This window comes from Lepidochelys kempii, chromosome 3, assembly GCF_965140265.1.
Source record: "Lepidochelys kempii isolate rLepKem1 chromosome 3, rLepKem1.hap2, whole genome shotgun sequence".
NCBI lineage: Eukaryota > Metazoa > Chordata > Testudines > Cheloniidae > Lepidochelys > Lepidochelys kempii.
In genome coordinates, this window is record NC_133258.1 from 208,650,593 (window position 1) to 208,671,476 (window position 20,884).

Consider the following 20,884-nt stretch of genomic DNA (forward strand, 5'->3'; position numbering starts at 1 on the left):
GGATTCCTCATTTCCTATTCTGAACTGTTAAGCATTGCTCTGTGCTGTTAAATAGCTGCATCATGTCAGTGGAGGGTGAAGTGTTCCAAGTTATATAGTAATATCAGTTTAAGTTTTCTAAGATGCTCAGAGATAAAGTGTACTAGAGAAACAAAGCTTGGGGGGTTTTATTGATGAGCCACACAATCTATAGTTAATGGAACATATATGTCACTTGTTTGTTTTTGAGGAGTTGACTGTTAAACTTGCAGTGGGTGTTTGTGATCCATCTGTTAGATTTTACAGCTTGTTAACACTTGATTTTTAAATATATTTTTCCATTTCCTTTCCAGAGAACCTTTGCCCACTATGTTCAGTATGCTACATCCTTTAGATGAGATAACACCTCTTGTCTGTAAGTCTGGAGGTAGGTTATCTTTTTTAATTAAAAAAAAAATATAAAAAATGAAAATCCATAAATAGAAATGAGTCATTCAGCTGCAATATTATTGAATACAGAATTGACTGTTTACCTTCCCTGTCTTTATAGTCTATAATTACAATCTAATGAATGTTCAAATATCTCTTTTAAGAATTTAGAAATGGATTATTTTAGCTGCTTATCTGTTAGGATTTCATGTATGCAGTGTTGTTGTAGCCATGTTAATTAAATTAATTTATATTAAGTTAATTAATTTAGGATTTCATGTCAGTTAGGATATTTAAGGTATCTAAAAAGACCTCTTTGAATGGCTGGCCACCGAGGAGGGATTCTATAAAGGAAAGAGAGAGTTGCTATCTTGCTTGGTTACATTTGAAACCTTGCTGTCATTGAGCTGTGGTGATTGACCCGCATGTTACTTGGTCTGGAGTCATGATACGCACATTGCAGCTGACTCCCCATGCTAACTACATCCTTCTTGAAATTATAGTGGAGTTGTAGCTATAGTTAAGATTGAGTTTTGCTTGTTGTTCAAAGGTTAATTATTCTAAGTGCTTTAAAATCCACATGCTTACTTGGATTGCCTTGAAAGCTGCAAGTCCTCTTGGGGGACTTGGGGTGGGATAGTGGTCTACATTTGGGGTGGTTTGAGCATCCATGGGGCCATCTTAATTGGGGCCTCCACCATATTACGGTAGGAAATAAACAGGAATTCTTGCCTTAAACACAACATAATGGTAATAGAAAAAGTTTTACATGTGTTTGGCTGCTTTAGAAACATCACTGTCTGGATTTGTGGGCACAAAGTCGCGAATGACATCTGAAAGTTCAGTTTCCTGAAGCACATGGGGTTCAATGTGTGTCAAGACTAGATAATTTTATTTTTAAACACCTCACCGCCGGGGCTCCCTTTCTGCAGGGGGTCCTGAACAGGTGCCCAGTTTGTCCGTGCCTTAGACATCCCTGAGCAGCCATGCACTGTGAGTTCTGGCCTACCCTGGACAGGGAGGGGAAAGGGGTTTGCAGGGGGTTCAGGCCAGGAGGAAGTTGTCAGAGTGGGGGATGTGGGAGGTTGGTGGTAGGGAGAAATGTGGGGAGGGGGTGCCTGTCATCCCAACATTCAACTCCCATTTGAAGTTGCATCCCCAGCCTATTCCCTCTCCTCTATTCCAGGCAGGACAGTGGGGGGTGTAGGAGGAGATGCCTCCCATTCACAGCACCATCTCTCATGGTAACAGCTAGAGGCCAGAGCGAGCTGTGTCCCACAAAAAGGGAGGGGGCAGGAAAGGGATGGGCCAGTAGCAAAACCCCAGCACTGGGGAGGGCCAGGAACCCCATGGAGATATAGTGATGTGCTTTTCAGCTGTATAGCTCAAAGCACTCTACAAAGGAAGTCAGCATCATTATCCCTGTTTAACAGAAGGGGAAACTGAGGAAGAGATCGGGGACATGTCCAAGGTCACCCAGCAAACCATTGACAGAGCTGGGAAAAGATTAATAGATTCCAAGGCCAGAAAGACCATTGTCATCGTCTGGTCTGACCTCCTGTATAACACAGGCCAGAGACCTGCCCCAGAGCAATTCCTAGAGCAGAGCTTTTAGAAAAACATCCAATCTTGATTTAAAAATTGTCAGTGGTGGAGAATGCACCACTGCCCTTGGTAAAGCTGTTCCAATGGCTAATTGTTACACTTACAAATGTATGCCTTATTTCCAATCTAAATTTGTCTAGCTTCAACTTCTAGCCTTTGGATTGAGTTAGACTGTGTTCCCGGCTAGATAGAACCCAGGTCTCCTGAGTCCCAGGCCAGTGCCTTAGCCATTAGGTGGTAATGCCTCTTATTTACACTACTTTGAAATGACTTGGGTACAACAAACTGTGGCCTTTTCCATTGGGTCTGACTGCGTAGCTATATACCCTTAACTGCCAAACGCTCCCAGAGTGGGAATCTATACGGGAAGAACCAAAGTTGCAACAGAAATGGGGCATGAAATGGTAGCTTTGTGTAATTAATAACACTATTACAGAAACTGTCCTTCTGATTTAGATGGGGTTAACCTGAGCGCTACTTCTCTAGCAGGTGTGTTTGGCTCGGCTAGAGTACAGTATGTTGCTGATTACACACTGCGCATCGTGTTCCTCAATGAGGAGCCTTCCATTGTGATGACCTATGACACCGTTCAGAGTTTGCATGCTGTCTGGGCCCTTCGTAGAGTAAAACCAGAGGTAAGAAATAATTGCTGACTTAAAGATGGAGGTTTGTGTGTGTGTGAAAATGCATAATACCTGCAGTCCGGTCCGTATAATGGATAGTGTTAAACTGATAAAAACAATGGAGCTTCTGAGGAGCAATTCCTCTTTCAATTCTCTCTCCATTCCAGAATTAAGGATGCCGGGTTTCCCAAATGCTTGTTGATGTTTAAATGCCTTAAGCAATGGTGGCTGTTTCTGGGGTGTCTGGGTGGGCATAGATATACCTGCCACATAAATGATGGGTGAGAAACGACATTTGTCATCATGCCCCTTTGGCTGTCATCCTGGCAATCTGGTGACTGAAGATCTGCCAAACCTTTCAGCTTTCAAACAGCTGTTGTTTAAAACAAAGGCAACAAACAACTGGCTGCCATTAAGAGCCAGGTGGAAAACTTGTGGGAAAGAGACAAACAGATGAAGGGAGTCAGGGAGTGCTGACCCCTTGCCTGCCTTCCTTCATCCCCACCTGCTTCTCTCTAGGCCACGGGTAGGGGTCCCAGGAGTTTACCCCATGGCCCTTGTGCTCCTTCCACTGTGGGTCTAGTGGCCCTGTTGAACCTTTCCTGCGTTATTTTCTTCATTTTTTTTTTTAAAAGCCAATAAAGGGAGAATCTACCTAGCCTTGCTGCTTACTGTCTTCCTCTCCCTGCTCCATGCAGGAGTCCTAGGGGAGAGGCAGACGCCCTCCCCACCATTCTGTGTGGCTACTGCATGAGAGCTACCCCACTTAGGGCTTGACTGAAAGGACTGTGTCCCTGGAGAATGATCATATCTTCAGAATCTGCTGCAGCGTTACTGACTAGACTAAAGGGTTGAGAAGTCTAGCAGCAAATGCGTCTGAGCGTGTGACATCTAACTTGAGTTGCGCTGACTAAGTAAACAGCTGGTCAGTGACCCCAGGGCACTCGGGCTGCTATGACCCACTCATGTTCCTTATGACGTACAGCTTCTTTTGTCTCTTCCAGGAGCAAAACACAGTCCTAAAGTTCTCTGAGCAGGCGGGGACGCCTCAACACATGGCCACCAGCAGCTCTTTGACCGCCCACCTCAGGAGTCTCTCGAAAGGAGACTCCCCCATGGCTTCCCCTTTCCAGAATTATTCCTCTCTTCACAGCCAGAGTAGGTCGTTGTCGTCGCCCAGCGTGCACTCCCGCTCCCCTTCCATATCCAACATGGCGGCTCTTAGGTGGGTGCTAATGGGATTATGTGTTAACTAGTAGTGTAAAAGATGAGCACATCTGATGCAGGGTGAGCAATAGACTCAATACAACATCTAAAACAGTACCGATCTATCTCACTTACTTGGCTTCCGTTATCAGTGTCCAAGTGCCTTTCAGTCTTCCATGTATTGTTTCTCTCAGTGTCCCTGTGAGATAGGGCGATGCTATTATCTCCATGTTATAGCTGGGGAGCTGGGGCAGAGAGAGACCAAGTGACTTGTCCCAGGTCAGAAAGAGAATCTGTGGTGTAGCTGGGAGCAGAATGCCGGTCTCCTGAGTCCCAGTGCCACTGGGCTATCCACCCTCTCACCTGCGCTGCCTCGGAGCGGGTATTGAAATTCATATGCATGGCAGTACTGAGGCGTGGGAGACAGTCTTCTTGACTCCTGAACACTCCTTTTTCTGTTGATTTTTCCAGCTGATCATTGCAATGGTGCCTGATTAACTCAGTGAGAAAGCTGGCCACATCGCCGTGCTGTAGACAGGCCAAAGTGGCAGCGTGGCAGCTCTTCCAGTCAAAGTTCAGGAGTCCGCTGCTTTCTCCCTATGTTCTGCTGATTGTCAAGTCTTATTTTATAATTCTTGACATGTTTTTATCTTTACCATTGGGATAAAATTGTCCCAAATTGTCAGCCATTGCAAATAAAGGTTCTGGCTTCAGGGGATAATGGCTGACTTTACTTTATGGAACAAGCTGAAAGGATTTGAAGTGTGAATTGACAATACTGAACCATGTAAGAAACATAAATGTATCTATGTTGGGTGTTTCTGGCATCGGTATGCGTTGTACCTTGCCGCCTTCAGTATGTTGCATAAGCCTCTGGTATTTGTGCTGTCACATGCTGGAATATCTCCAGTTAACAGGGAGGGTTTCACAAAGGATTAAAAACAAATCTCAAAATTAGGGTAGTTAGAATTTTATTCTCTGGGTAGTGTCTCCCTCAGCCAGATTACTGGTGATATTTGCCTATAAATATGGTATATTTTTGCTGCTCTTGCCTTTGAAAGGGCGACCAGAGAGCAGCCCACCCCATTTAAAAAAACAAGCGAAAAACCTCCTCTTGGTGTTGGAGTGCTGGCCAGCCCTGCACACTCAGTCTGTGCTCTTTGCGTCAAGCTGGGTTCTTTCCATTATGTGCATCATCACCAGTAATAAGTGTTCTGCAGACCAAATTTGGTCCTTCCTTGCAGCCCCCTTGCCTTCAGCGGGCTACACATGTGTCACTGAATGGAGTTGAGTAAACAACTCTGGGTTGCAAACTGGAATCAAATCTCGGTTGTGTAGGCTCCACAGGATTTTCAGGAGTAAAAAGCAGCAAAGCCATATTTTTTTGTCACTAAGTCAGCAGATCTGACACATGTAGATAGCTGACTATGAAGGTGCCATTTAAACATAGTTGCTTTTTTAGAGTAGAACTGTACTGTAAAGGTGTAGACCCCATCTACAATCACAGCCTTCTCCTTGAGATCCTGCTGTTGCAGCACAGCTTGGCACCTTTGCTGAAGTTAGTCCAAGGGTATGGAATTTGCTCCCCCAATATCACTGGTTCATTTCTCTCTCTTGTTTTTTGTGTGTAACTGCCTCAACTTTTTTCATATGTTTTTATCTTGCCCGTCAGTGGTTCTCATCTCTAACTTCCCTGCAGTCTCTTTTCTAACCCTCTTCACGTGGTTGATCTCCTTCCCTTCCCCTCAGTCAGTTGTGTTCATTTTGAGTTTATGCTGACTTCTTAAAACTAGTTGTATTGTGTTTAAATATCTCGCACAGCGCCCTGTGGGCCTTGGTAGGGATCCTGAAGTATTTTAGAAACACAGAGTGATGCACCTTAGGTCATTCCGTCCTCTCCATGCCCACCATATGCCTTCAGCAGCCATTCTGCCGCATTTTTCTGGAGCAAAAGCTCAACATCCTCTGTGCGCTTTACTGTCTTGTTACCCACTTTCTTACGTCTCCCTCAGGAAGCCCCAGAGAGCTTGATTTCCTTCAAAAATCATCCACTTGCACTTTAGATAAGTCCCGTGCATGGAGGTCGGGCCCTCCACTTGCAGCACAGCTCAAGATAGAGCTTTTAGCATAAACACAGAACCGCATTTATAGTCGGTAATATTCATACTGGGCAGGCTGAGGATAGGTTTTCACTAACCAGATTGTGCATTATGGAGATTTTTTTTTTTTTTTTAATTTTCCCCCTCCTTTTGAAGCCTCTGCCAGAAGTATTTAGCGAAGTATTTGGAGGGTTGGTGTGTTCCTTTGAGCAAGTGGGCTGGTATTGAATTAGCAACTGTGAGAAAAAATTCCGTGCTAGTGTGCAAGCTCCCTGGCTCCCCTTGTGGAAAAGTGTTCTGCTCCCCACACCTGAGCATGCCCGACTTTATGATCTGTTTTCAGTCATGGCCCTTGTCTGTCTTTGCAGCCGTTCTCACTCTCCTGCCTTAGGGGTGCAATCTTTCTCCGGAGTGCAGAGATTCAATTTCTCCAGTAACACCCAGTCGCCACGGAGGCACAGTGCGAGCCATTCTCCAAACAGTGCTTCCAGTGACTCCTTCCTTGCTCCAGAAACTGAGCCAATTGTTCCAGAGCTGTGCATAGACCATCTGTGGACAGAGACCATCATGACCATGAGGTTTGGAAGCTTATATTTGGGTTAAGTAGACCTGCATTTCCACTGACAAAGACTAAAGTGAAATTGTCCTCAGTACAAACTTTTTGCAAGCCGTTGCCTCTTACAGCAGGTGTGTGTACTACTGAGTACACCATAATGTTTCATAACGAAGGATCGTTTAGTATTGTTGGGTAACCTTTTCAAAAGTGTCTAAGTCCCTCTGTCAAAAACTACTTCAGAGACTAAGACTCAGTGACAGTCAGGCTCCCAAGCCACGTCTACACTACAATTAAAACCTCAGGGCGTGCGTGTGTCAGCAGACTCCGGCTCCCGGGACCCAGGCTCAGGGGGCTGTTTAACTGTGCTGTAGACATTTGGGCTCGGGCAATGTCTACCCCGCGGTTAAACAGCCCCTTAGCCCAAGCCCTGCAAGCCAGAGCCAGAGTCAGCTGACATGGGCCGGCCACAGATGTGCAATTGCAAGTATAGACCTACCCCAAGTGCCCAGCTCACTTTTGAAAATGGGACTGGGCACTTTTCAATGTTAACCTCTCTATCCTGTAGCCTTCTGAACTGGATTATTGTCCCACTGGATCTAATGAGCTGAGCAGGGTTGTGTCTGATTGCTGCTTTGATGTGAGACCTTCAAGTAGCAGTGTGCTGCAGAAGTGGTGTGGGTGGTTCAGTAGGTATCCCTCTTCGCAGGAGGTCAGTATTTGAACCAGTGCGTTGGCATGGGTTATGGGGCACTCTGTTTTTGAAGATGTTGTCTGTTTGATGAGCTATCAAACTGTATCTTTACCATCTGGAGACATTAAAGGTCCCATGGCTCTTTTAAACAAGTTATCATATTAACCACAATGTCTTAGCCAAACTCTGATTTGGGTGATTACATTCTGCCTATCTAAATTCTTCTTCCTGTTGGAAGGGGATGAAATATTCTTCACTTTTCTCCCAAGCTGTAGTCTGCTGTTAAATAGCCGCTGCATTCCCTCCCAACTATGAGTAAATTCCTATGTGCATGGGAGTGGCACCATAGATCTTGAGTATATGGTAACAGGGGTAGTAGATCGTCAGTTTTTACAGATAGCGTCCGCTAGGATTCCAACTCTGGAGTCTCGGCTCCATCTGATGTGGTAGGTGGAACATCTTGACCTTAGTTTTGTGGTCCTTAAGGGTAACGGTAGTTGTATAATGCAAATGCTCATGGATGGGTCATCAGCCAAAGGGATTGAACCTGGAACCTAAAAGCATGAGCCTCTACTGTCTTTCAGCTCAGAGTCAGGTCTGTCAGCACAAAAGCTGTAGCTGGGTCATTGATCATTATCTGATCCAGCCACTAGTCTGGGGACAGAGATCCTAGCTGCGTAAATGTGAGTTACATGCTCCCCCGGCTGGGAAGCTCATCCCAAGTGCTTGAGATGTGCTGCAGCTGAAATCTCTCTACGCGCCACCACTGGTAACAGGACACCCTGGCTGGGTTATCAGCAGTAGAACAAGAGCTCTGGATCTGAAGGCATGACTGTCTCCTGCGTGGGGAAATAGAGACCTGGTTTCAAATCCCTGCTGCTCGCAACCCATCCGAGAGAGTTATGTTCCAATTGGGTCGAGTGCGAGCTAGTCCTTCCTATTGGCAGTCATGCCTCAGTGATAAAATGATGTCATTTTGTTAGTATCTGACCATAATTGTCGTCTCTTGGCACGTTCTTATTATTTTCCTGTCTCTGGTGTTTACAGTGCCTCTCAGTATCGTCTGTGAATGTAATTAGCATGCTCTTTTTCTCCTAGAGCATTAGTGAAGATGCTAAATAAAGAAAGTAGCTAAAGTCACAGCATCATCATGAGCGGCTTTGAGTGCTGCTGCGGTTGCACTTGGCAGAATACCGAGTGAGCTGCCCGAAGTGGAGATATTACCAATGGTGGTATCATTGCAGCCAATGCCAAGCCATGGGCTGAAGCTTTCTGCCTGAGGGGATCCTGTGGTTCTAGAGCAGAGGTGGGCAAGCTACTGCCCGCGGGACCCTCCTGCCCGGCCCCGGAGCGCCTGGCCTGGGAGGCTAGCCTCCCCCCTCCACACACAGCCTCAGCTCACTGTGAGCTCCTGGGCAGCACAGCTGCAGAGCCCGGCCTGACCTGGTGCTCTGTGCTGCACAGCTGCCTGTCCTGGTGCAGCCACGCCACCAGCCACCGGTGCTCCAGGCAGCACGGTAAGGGGGCGGGGGGGTTAGATAGAGGGCAGGGGAGTTTGGGGTTGTGGTTGGGGGTGTGGATAGGGGTCAGGGCGGTCAGATGACTGGGAACAGAGGGGTTGAATGGGAGCAGGGGTCCTGGGGGGGGGCAGTCAGGACTGAGAGGACGGGTTGCATGGGGCGGCAGGGGGCAGTTAGGGGACAGAGAGCGGGGTGTGTGTGTGGATGGGCAGGGGTCCCTGGGGGGGCGTCAGGGGACGAGAAGCACGGGGGGGTTGGATAGGGTGTGGAGGCTGTGCCACGCCCAGCTGTTTGGGGAGGCACAGCCTCCCCTAACCATCCCTCCATAAAAAGAAAAGGAGTACTTGTGGCACCTTAGAGACTAACCAAGTTAGTCTCTAAGGTGCCACAAGTACTCCTTTTCTTTTTGCGAATACAGACTAACACGGCTGTTACTCTCATCCCTCCATACAATTTCGGAAACCCGATGTGGCCCTCGGGCCAAAAAGTTTGCCCGCCCCTGTTCTAGAGGGTTGGATCACAGCTCGTGCAAGAGAGGCAGTGCAGGACCAGTTCCTGCTTGAGCAAAATCAGCGTATGGATCTTATTGCCTTTGCCATCAGCACCAGTTCGGAGGGATGACATTCATCGACAGTTTGTGGTGGGGCACATGTGCCCAGCTGGTGGCTGGGAGCTTATTCCAGCCCGCATGAGAAGTGATCAGTGCTAGGATCACCAGGGAGTCAGCTGGGCATGTGCAAGATACTGTAGCAGCAGCGCTTACATTGTAATAGGTGAAAACTTTACCCGAAAGTTGCTGACCAGGCAACTTTCCTCCCTTTGAAACCAGCACTATCCTTCATTATGATCATCTCCTAAAGTCCTTTAGCCAGCTTGACACCAAATGCCAACGCTACTGTTGAGGTCACTATACAAATTCTAATGCTATTAAGTGATTGAAATTGGTGCTGTTCACTTCAAAGAGGACTTCATGCAGATACTGCAGGCTTTTGGTGGGGGACAGCTGCCTTTGAGAAAATATGACCCAAAGGTAGAAACCTAAGTAGAGCAGTAACATTTGGAATCAAACAGTAAAGTAAGGATAAAACAAATCTGACACTAGGGTTGGCCTGTAAAGCCTGAGCCCTGAGTGCCTAAAACTAGGGAGCATGCAGGTTGGGATCTAGGAATGCTAATTTCTAGAATAGTGACACACATTGGGGTGGGCAAACTCTGGCTGTCCAGTCCACTGTTCGGCTGATGTCCAGCCATGTGTTGCAGCTTGCTGTGCCTAATATTCTCTTCAGTAACACTCTTCCACTGACCCTAGAGCAGTGAGCCAAAGCACTATGCTGATCACTGCCTCTTGTTTCAATATTGACAGAGAGAAGAATTCCCAAGCCTCAAAAGTGTTTATTACAACTGACCTTTGTGGACAAAAGTTCTTGTGCTTTTTAGTGGAATCCCAGCTCCAGTTGCGGTAAGCATGTGTGGGTTTTTCTGGGTACCTGTGAATTGCTGAATAAATAAACTAGCTAGATATGGGATAGTGAAATCTGTTACATTAATGCGATGTATGTGTCTCTCTGTCCCATGAATGTTTGCAACTATAGCCTATACAAGTTTGCGCATTTGAAGAAAACTAAGATTAAAAAAGAATTCATTGTACTGCCAATGGTATGCTTGTTTTTCCTACCCTAGACCCTTGGAAGTGTTCTCGGTAATTGAACAAAGATTTTTACTTTGAATGATGTTAATTAGCAGCAGAAAAACCAGCATTCCTCATATTAGAGATTCTGTAGAAACAGTATTATCTTGTGTTGAAAAGGAGGGAATGATACCACTGTGAAAATTAGTTCCCATACATCACTGGTTTACTATCCTCTCCCTCTGTCATAACGCCACATAGGAGAGAGTCTCTGGTATATAACGTTTTTGGTTGAATCTTTTTTTTTTTTCCCCCTCCCAAATATTTAGCTGTGTAAAGTTTCAAGAGAGTAACGATAAGTCACAGTTGATCTTTGGTTCTGTTACCAATATACAGGCAAAGGACGCAGCCCCTGTAGAGGTAAGTGTGTATGTTAAATATAGAACCTTGGTGTACTTTCAGTTTCTAAATATAGTGTTTACTAAAATATGAGATGTTTTAACGCACTGTTTGGTATTTATAGAGCATTGACACATTGCTGGTTCTGGAAGGCAATGGAAACTTAGTGCTGTATACTGGAGTGGTTCGGGTACGTACCGTCATGTAGTCAAGTTAAAATTATTAGTACCCCAAGGTAAACACGTTTGAAATTTCCTATGTCACAACAGGGCTATTGTAACTTCTGTTACCAGTGTCATGTCAAGTGTGTTTGATATGTAGTAAGCTGCTACAACAGTTACTGCTTTAGGCCATTTTAGGAGACTTCTGACATCAACTTCCTGGGGAGGTGGGCAGGTCCTCGGATCAAACCTAATCAAAAGCAGGAGCTGCTGTCTGATTTGCCTTTTGCAGTGCTGGAAATGTTGCTCTTGAGTTATTGACACCACAGAACAGTTTGAAAAGCATTAGGTTTGGAGATAATGTTGCTTGATGTGTGGTTTTCATGTCCAGCTTTTGAGTTAAGAACAAAGAGAATCCTAAAAATATGAGAAATAAGCAGAAGTTCTCCAAAGCTAAAAGCTTTCAGTCTCTCATGAGGTGTCAATGGGTTTTAAATATCAAAACTTGTTACTTTGCAAAAGACTATTGTTACGTTGGACTTTCTTATTTGCACTTTTATAGTTAAAATAGGGTTAGCTATTTTTAAGTTAAGAAAGACAATGTGCTTTTTGCTTTATCTTTGGAAACTGCGTAAACCAGATTTTTCTAGATATTTTTATACCGTTTAAAAGTAGACTTTTTAAATTGAAACTGTCCTAACTTTAAGTTGACTTAAATGTGCAGCAATGATGCAAGCATGTGGAAATGTATAGAAGTAGGACTGGAAAATACTGTAACGTGTCAAAGCTTGGGGAAAAAGGAGCTAAAATGGGACAACTTTAGACTTGCCTGTTGATGTTTGTTTGAATTTCACCATATACCCAATTTTCTTAACCTTTTTCTTTGAAGTATTAATAACTGCTGCTGCTTCTGCCATTGACCTATGTGTGTTAGAGGAGTCTGCATGTTAAAACTCACCATTTCTTTTCATAAAAAGGTAGGGAAGGTTTTTATTCCTGGCCTGCCAGCACCGTCACTGACAATGTCGAACCAAATGCCTCGGCCGAGCACCCCTCTGGATAGCCTGAATACTCCTTCCAAGCCTTTGAATAAGCACCTAGGGCCCTTAGAGGAGGTGAGAGAAGCAAACTGTTTTATTGAAAGAGTTTGTTATAGGCTTTCAAAAGCCATGATGTCGCTGAGCGCCGGAGTCTTTTTTCTGCTGGACTAGGCCCCATTAAATGTTTTTGGGTATAGCTCCATTCCCTGCATCTCCCCGCCCCCTCCAACGAAACAAGCCATACCCATAACAGTGCAGTTCTGCTGGCATACCTGCGTCTGCGTTAGGGCCTCTGCCACCTTAGCTCTGTCGGTCAGGGATCAGATCTCTCCACACCCCTGACCGACAGAGCTAGGCAAAGGAAGGAACTCTGTAGTCCAGACAGGGCCACAGGCTGGGTGTGAGGTGGGCTGTGAGTGCTGCTGGGGAGTGAATGGGGATGTCGTGAGAACAGGGAGATTGAGCCTGTGATTGTGCTTCTCCCACTCAGTCCCCCCAGCTTAAACTCCACTTACTCCCCCAGCCCCTCGCCACAATTCCTATAGCTGCAACCCACTGAAGCCCCCTGCCGAATCACCCTCCCCCTGAGAGCATGGGGAGGAAATGGGTTTTATGCTTGTGGGGGAAGAGAGAAGAGCCACTGGGCTGAACCCCTCGTGGTGTGTCAGAGAAGATCTCTGTTCTGAGGAGCCTCTGACAGCTTGTCTCAGAGGGACTCCTTGCTGCTCATCTTCTCCCATCCATCTCCTGCAGCTCAATCCCCACTTTCATCCTTTGCCCTTGACACCTAACTCTGCTAGCCCTCACTCTTCAGTGTGCTCGGCTCACTCATGTGGTCCCTTACTCCTCTGCCACATTCAGCTTGTCACTGCTGATGCGTGTCCGTGTAAATCGATCAAAATGGAGATGCGTGTTGTGTGGTAGTGTAGGAGACGAGGGCACGACTCTCTTTCAGTATGTGGCATGTGGCATGACTCTCTTTCAGTAGCTGACAATGTCATTTAAAACTCATGTCTCTCTCAAAACCTAGTGTAATGCAGTCTGCAGTGATTCAGAAGCATGAGCACCCATTCGTAGGAAGCAGGGCACAAACCCCAAATTGGCTGTGAGTTCTGTTCCTAGATTTCACTAGACAGTTAATAAGCATAGACTCCTCAGGCACTATAATAGCCTTAACATGGAGTCAGACACGGTCCCCTTGGGTACTTCGATCTGGCTCGCCACCCAAGTGAGCCTACCTGTGTGTTAGATGGTCCCTTATGCCAAGGATCACAGCATTCAGGTTACTCTCAATCCCAAAGGACCAGTCACCAACCCCAGGTCAATTGCACTGTAGATCTCACACTGAAGTCAATGCTTATAGCCAATCCTATAGTAAACTATGTACAGATTTATTAAATAGGAAAAGGACTTTAGAGATTTACAGGGTAAAGATAGATACACAAATTAAAATCTTAAGCTTCAAAAGGTAATAGAGGCCTCTATAATCCACAACAAATATCTTTTGCTCTCTTTAACATCCCACAATAGTCCATCTAGTGTCAATGGATTTTCCCTGTTGGGAAGTGTATAACACCTTCTTTTGAAGATCAGCCTTTCACACTAATCAATGTCTCTCATCTGCCGGGATATTTACAGAGTCAGAGAGGCTCACTTAAATATTACCTTACAATATGGGATACAGATGTTATAAGTGAGATTAATGCTGGCAGCAACTCACAAGCATTCAATAGAATCTGAACACGACACACATTCTTATAATTCTAATATCTGTTTTAAACAATTCTAACAGACAGGTGAGCCAGATGGATTCCAGCTATGTGTTAGTCAGTGTTCAAGTGAGACAGGCATGAGCTGGCGCTTGGTCTGCTAGCGTCACACCTAGTCATTAATGTCTTACTGGAAACCCTAAAATTGAAGGATGAGGATTGGTTTCAGAATATGCAGAGCCCAGACTTACTAACTCACCCACCCACAATTTCAGCTTTTAACTATTGTTTTATCACTTTGCAGGGAGTGCTATTGTCTCCAGTTCCAGAGTTGAGGGATTCTTCCAAACTTCATGACTCCTCTTACATTGATGATTGTACTTTCCAACAACTTGGAACTTTCATTCACTCTGTGCGAGACCCTGTTCACAACAGAGTAACTCTGGTAGGTATTTTCCTGTGGATTGTTTCTGAAACAGGGCGAGCCAAGTGTAATGAGCCCTGGTTTCTCCCATGTAGTAAGCTCTCCAAAGAGCTTCTGACTCACAGATGTTGCACTTCCACAGGTTCAGTGCACACCCATACCCTATAGAATGTCCTTTTCAGGAAAATTGCTGCTTATCACTTACAGGAATTTGAGTACCTATAAGCCCAACAGTTCTCTCCCACAGACTTTGAAAGTCTCAAGCTTAGTAAAAAGCTCTGTGTTATGGATAAGTTTTTAATGTACAAAGCTTCCTGTATAGATGGACTATGATCTTGGTTTTATCTGAAGATGCCCCTCACAATTTAACTTCAATTTTATTTATTTTTTTTATCAGGAACTCAGCAATAGCTCGATGGTTAGGATTACCATTCCTGAAATTGCCACCTCAGAGCTAGGTAAGGAACAGAATCCAACCCATAAAGCATAACTGCACACTTCATTATACAGCTGTGAAGTTTGATATTTGAGCCCTGATGATGCGGCACCTAATGCTGTAAGTTCATGTGATCAGCTGCAGACTTGCTGACCTATATCTAGCTATGCTCTGTAGGTTCACTGATTCAGAACCAGTAGTATTCTCTGGTAAATTGGGGACAAACTGGCCTAAAAGAAGTGTGTGCACTGTTATTTAAGGAATAAAAGCATGAGAAATTTGATCTGTTAACACAGCTTTAGGAGTGGGCAAAAAGGGAAGTTGCAAAAAAAATTTTTAGAATTACATTTCCAGTGTCCTAAAACTGAACAGTGGCTGATTGCTTTGCAGTTTGAAGCAAGTTTTCCTTTCCTATGCATGGGAATTTTCAGGCCAATAGATGGGGGGGAGCTGAACTGTGTGTGGGTCTTTTTTTTGACAGAGTTATCAGAGGGCCAAAAGTAGGGCTTGAAATGGGTTTACAACAGTAATTGTGGAGTCATGGACATGGCTCCATTCTACAAGCGTGGATGTGACAAAATAGTATAAACATTTTCTTTTCCCCCCAAAACAGTGAAAAGATGTTTACAAGGAATTAAGTCTATCCTGCCCAAAGAAATTGCTGTACAAATGCTTGTCAAGTGGTATAATGCTTACAATGCTCCTGGAGGACCAAGTTATCACTCTGAGTGGAGTTTATTTGTAACTTGCCTCATGAATATGATGGGTTACAATACTGACAGATTGGCATGGACGCGTAATGTAAGTAAACGCACAACTTTGTAGTTTGTTTTCTAGGCTTATATTAGTATTAGTTAATTGTTTGCATACTTAATCATTTCACAAAGTTCAAGATGTTTATCCAAATACATTCAGTTCAGCAGCAGGCATGCCTTAATCTATTTTAAACAAGGCATCTCTGAATTATAAAATGAACTTTTCCAAATGTACCTTTTTTTAAAAACATAAACATTCTTACTGTATTTTGTGTCTGTGACTTTTATTGTGTGCCCATCATGCTGGTACCTAGGCCACATATAAACAATAGCCTATGAGGGTAATAGGCTCCCTTTCACCACTGATGCTGCTGCTTTCAAAGTGTGACAGTTCTCCTTTGCGAGTAGCTAATATTCATGCTGTTTTGATAGAATACACAGGTGACACTTCATAGTTCCGTTCTCCAAGTGGATGCCTACACCTTTAAAAACAGGATTTGTGGTGCAGATTCTTGTAATACTTGGGAGCATTCCGCTAGCTTTCCGTGTCAGTGGACCTTCCTGCCAGAACATTCATTTGCTAGTATGTTTACGGAAAGCAAACTCCAGGGGCACACACCACAGCCATGCATTTGCCCATCACTAATATCAGCATTTCTCTTTCCTTCCAAAACACTAAAAATTAGCCAGTCAGAATATGAAATTCGCAAACCAAATGCACTTGTGACTTCTGTACGTAGATAATTGGCCTCCCTTCTTTGTTGTACGTGATTTTATGGGAAAGTAAAGGATGTAATTTTTAATGCTATGCCAAGAAACAATACTTAACTTTGGTGCAGACATTACGTTTCACCTTCAGTTCTTGTTGGTGATTCATGTATGTAATTTCAGGGGTTTTACAATAGTTAATTTTTCCCTTTTATTTCTTGCAGCTTGATTTGGAAGGTTCCCTTTCCCCTGTCATTGCTCCCAAGAAGGCTAGACCTTCTGAGACAGGATCAGACGAAGTAAGAGATGGAGTCAGCATTTACTAAAAATAAAAGCAGGTTACCAATTGAATAAAAGATCATACCTTTAAAATGCAGGCAGATCAGAGGAAGCAAACTCTGGCTACTTTCAACTGGGGTTTGCATGGGATTGTAAGTTTTTGGAGGAAGCACTGTCATCAGCTGTCTGTGCAGTGTCTAGCACAGTGTGTCCCTGACTAGGGTGAATCATCTCAGACGTACCAACATATAAGTAGTAGTTCATATTTGATTCACACTTCATTCCAGCAGCAAGCCCAAATATTGCTCCCAAGCACATGTGAAATCTTCCCAAGATGCGCTGTTCCTTTACTAATAGTCTATCCCATCCCTGTCTGCTCAGTACATTTTAACAAGCCAGCAGTATAAAATTCCCCAGCTCATAAACTGAACGTATTGTTGTGGATTTTGGTAAAGAGTTCAGGCTGAAGCAGCTAGTTTCTGCCGAAACAGAAACAAAAGTTCTTTACAGCCTAACGCCTCAGCTGCTTTTATTATTATTTAATCATCAGCCAAAGGTGTCCTGGGCACCTTCCAGCACAGAAGGAAAACATGCCAAGAAGTGTACAAACTAAGGCCTCAATCCTGTAACATGTTCTGTGCCGTTGGATAAAGTCCTAACTATTTCATTGAGGGTCCATGTGGGTACAATGTTCTGCCTGCATAGTACAAACTGCAGGATCAGGGACCTAACTGAGTGACCTTTGACACCATGAGTGATGTAATAAGGCAGCTGAGGGGGTAGGCACTGAAGGATGATGCCATATCAGTAAGATAAGCAGTTGGTAAAGGCTTGTGCAGAGTGTGTTGGAGCAAAGACGCTGTATTTTATTTTTTATTTTATTGGCAGAAGGCATAATTGGCAAATTTCTCATAGGTCTACTGGAGAAGTGGACCTTCAAGAGGAGTTTAAAATAGAAGGGAGTAGTTTTGTGGACCAGCTCAGGAAGCATGGTCCATATCTAGGGACAGTGCGGAAGAAAGTGGGACAAATGAGACATCAAGGCTGGCACTGTTGTTGGGCAGAATGGTGGATGGGGGACAGGGGGAATCTGATTACTCTAGATCTGTTAATTAAAATAACCAAGTGTTGGAATAGGGAAGAGAGAGAATCCAAACGCTGACATCTGGATTTTTCTGATTATTGTCTTTGGACAGACTTTTCAGGGTGGATAGTGGCGCCTTGCATGCTATTCTACCTTTTGCAGCATTACGTCATGATGTACTGTATGGCGCAGAGAATGTAGCAGCGAGTGGATTTTCTATAGTAGAGCCTGAGAACTGTTAGTAGCTTTTGTAATTAATCGCAGAAATGACTGAGAGCTGGGTGGTCCGTAGGTCCCAGCTCACTGGGAGAATTGCCAGCCTCTTCAACAATTCGGAATTACGTGTGCGTCTCTCTGCCAAGTAGCTTGGCGTGTTCATGATGGTCGTTCATGTTTGCTATAGATCATGTCACTTTGAACAGTTCTGTTGTAAATTGATGTATTTTACATGAGTCCCTCCCCACCCCTGCCAATATCCAGTGAAATCAATCACAGTTCAGGACTCTTGGAGAGAGAGGATATATTTAGGGACCTATACATCATTCTCTCTTTGTTTGTCTAAGGACTGGGAGTATCTGCTCAATTCGGACTACCATAGAAACCTTGAATCTCACCCTCTGGCCAGAGCCTTGCGGTTGGATCCATTGGAAACCTCATTTCCAAAAGATGACTTTTCACCCAGCCTCAGCTTGGATTCCTCAACTCTTCTCTTCACCCACATTCCTGCTATTTTCTTTGTGCTTCATCTGATCTATGAGGAGCTTAAATTGAACAGTCTGATGGGAGAAGGCATTCGTTCACTTGTTGTACTGCTCGTTCAGCTGGCAAGGTACTTCCAGTAATAAGTCACAGAAATTAACTCAAGCTGTCGTATACTGCACAGTATGACATGCATACCTTATTTTTGAGAGTGAATTTGGGAATAAGCTTTAAAGTGGAGCATAAATTCATAGATTCCAAGGCCAGAAGGGACCACTGCGATCATCTAGTCTGACCTCCTCATAACACAGGCCAGAGAACTGCCCCAGAGCAATTCCTAGAGCAGAGCTTTTAGGAAAAACATCTAATCTTGAGGTAAAACTTTTCAGTGATGCAGAGTCTACCACGACCCTTGATAAATTGTGCCAATTACTCTCACCATTAGAAGTTGGTGCCTTACTTCCGTTGTGAATTTGTCTAGCTTGAACTTCCAGCCATTGGAGGGTGTTATATCTTTGTCTGCTAAATTGAAGAGCCCATTATTAAATATTTGTTCCCCTTGTAGGTACTTACGGACTGTGATCAAGTCAGCCCTAAACCTTCTCCTTACTAAGCAAACTTCACAAATTTCAGCAAGCAGAGAAAGTGTGTTCGTGTCCAAGAACTTCCTGGGTCAAAAAATGTTTAGCTGCAGTGAATGCCTCTTAGAGCTAGCATTCAGATACACCCCATTAGTCCCATTTTACAGAATGGGGGAAACTGAGGAAGCGTTCTTAAATGACTTGTCCAAAGCCCCAGAAAGGGGTCCATCTCACAACCAGGATGGAACTCAGAGGTTCTTGGATTCCAGTTCTCTGTTTAAACCATTCTTCTCTCTAGATTAATGGTTCTCAAATGTCGTTGGTCTGCAACCCAAAAAATAGTCCAAGCTCATCCCACAACCCAACAAATCCCACAGGGGAAAAACTGTCTGAATTTTGTACAGAGAGCCAAGCCCAGTGTGTTTGGCCTTAACAACTAATTGCCAGTAATACTTAGCATAAGCTGCAGGGACAGAGGAGTTAGGCCACTGAGATTAGTCTTGGTGGTGAAGATTGTGGGGAAGAGCAGCCCATGGCCACAGAATCTCATTCAGAAAAGCCTAAAATCCCAAGTTGGTGTGTGGGGGAAGGGGAGATGTGTGTCAGGGGAATGGTTAGATAGGAAAGGAAAGAGAGCACATTGCTCCTCATGCCCAGTCTACTCATCCCAGACACGTTCAACAAGAAAACACTCAACAGTCGAAGTTCATAAATCGGAGGCACAAGCAATGTTTTTCATCTTCTAGCTGCCTTTTCTCATCTCTTTCACTTTAGGGACTTAAAATTAGAAGCATATATAGATTATTACTACAGAGAGTATCCTGCACTTGTAAAGACCTCCAGGCAGACATGCATAATCGATCAAGGTGAGTTTCAGGGTGATTACTGAGGAGTCACGTGTAAATGAGAGAAGTGTCTCTGTAAACTGTACAATTACTTCTGGTAACCGTTCTTACCACAACTGAAAGTGACATTACTCATATAATGCAAAACCAGAGCATTTCAGTTTTCCAGTGCTTGTCAAGTGCCTTGCAGTTGTATTTTGTTCTGATTTGTTAGAGGGACTGGAGACAGATATGAGGTAAATATCAGTCCAAATATTCTGATTTTTTTTTTTTACCCTTGTGTGCTCACTACTGATGTTTGTTGTGTTGGTGCCTTCACAGCCCCATTTTGTCAGTATTTCTGCCTGCCTCAGCGTGGTAGTGAGTTGAAATTACAACCAGTTGATGACTGACAATTTCAGGCCAGTGACCAATGGACCATATCACCAGAGCTCTGCCACAGTGGACACTGGCTGGCACCCTTGTGGTCTAGCAGAGGGCTCAAAGACTTGGGACTGAATTACCTTCTCTTCCCTATATTGTCCTTTCAGGCGTGGGCTGCGCAGGAACCCGTCCTGCTGCCACGTTTTGCGGTGACATGCCTATGATCTGTCGGGCAGGCAATCCACTTTTCACAAGAACTACGTTTTGTGGGTATTTTTTTTTAAATCTGGAAATTTAAAAAAAGGGTAAATGAGGGCCTAGATTTTTGCATTTCTGGTTGTCCACCCTTCCACCCACAGGAATGCAAATGAAATGCAGGAGGCAGTTATGCAAAAGATGCTGCTGCCTCTGGTCAATTCAAAGGCCTCCAAAAACACCAGTCAAGAAGAGGCTTTTGAAACTTCTACCAGGTGTTTGCAAACAGGAAAGGCAAAAGAAATCAAACTAGGTTGTTCTCTCTTACCAAAGCAGGTTAATATAAGCTGCTTGCATTACAGGGCTTTTTAAGCAGTGCAGTTTGAGAATCAGTCAGATTTCTTGGGATCCTTGGATCGATAGATAACATTATTTGTTGAAAGGCTCATTGTCGTCTCATACTTGAAATGTTAAGGTTCTTTTGCAGACCTCCATCTGTCTGGAGGTTATAGACATTGAATTGTTTGGGGAAATGTTCAACGTACGACACCTGCTTACTTAAAAAATAATAGCAATGTACTGTAGGGTTTGATCTGTACTTTGGGGATAGTGGAGCAATCTTGGTGTCTTTGTTTTCCATGTGCTCAGTACAATTACTGTTAATCTGATTAAGCCCAAACAGGTTTCATGCACCATCCCTCGTTTTTTTCTGCTGAGCCTCCCAGTATCTTTCAGTGGCTGAGTTCCTGTTTGAAGGGAGAAGGAGCCCTGCCTTATCCTTACTTACCAGGAATCTGTGAAAGGAGCAAACTAGTCGTGCTGGTATGTACTGTAGGAAGAAAGCGCATGTAGTGACCACAGATTTTATACC

The 20,884-nt window shown here is 44.3% G+C and overlaps 1 protein-coding gene across 5 annotated transcripts in view; it reads left to right on the forward strand.

Annotated features, from left to right (window-relative positions):
* ANAPC1 (anaphase promoting complex subunit 1) overlaps nt 1–20,884 on the forward strand; it is a 65,711-nt gene that overhangs the window by 10,647 nt on the left and 34,180 nt on the right. The window contains exons 7-21 of one of the 5 annotated variants that reach the window (XM_073339909.1): nt 333–406; nt 2,470–2,648; nt 3,641–3,861; nt 6,310–6,519; nt 10,072–10,167; nt 10,665–10,755; nt 10,859–10,924; nt 11,873–12,010; nt 13,949–14,089; nt 14,466–14,526; nt 15,118–15,305; nt 16,192–16,266; nt 17,894–18,159; nt 19,385–19,476; nt 20,687–20,835. In XM_073339909.1, the coding sequence (XP_073196010.1) occupies nt 333–406; nt 2,470–2,648; nt 3,641–3,861; nt 6,310–6,519; nt 10,072–10,167; nt 10,665–10,755; nt 10,859–10,924; nt 11,873–12,010; nt 13,949–14,089; nt 14,466–14,526; nt 15,118–15,305; nt 16,192–16,266; nt 17,894–18,159; nt 19,385–19,476; nt 20,687–20,835 (2,047 nt within the window). Of the gene's footprint in view, nt 1–332; nt 407–1,050; nt 1,402–2,469; nt 2,649–3,640; nt 3,862–6,309; nt 6,520–10,071; nt 10,168–10,664; nt 10,756–10,858; nt 10,925–11,872; nt 12,011–13,948; nt 14,090–14,465; nt 14,527–15,117; nt 15,306–16,191; nt 16,267–17,893; nt 18,160–19,384; nt 19,477–20,686; nt 20,836–20,884 lie in introns of those variants that run through there. The other 4 variants (XM_073339910.1, XM_073339911.1, XM_073339913.1 and 1 more) reach the window with 4 other exon arrangements.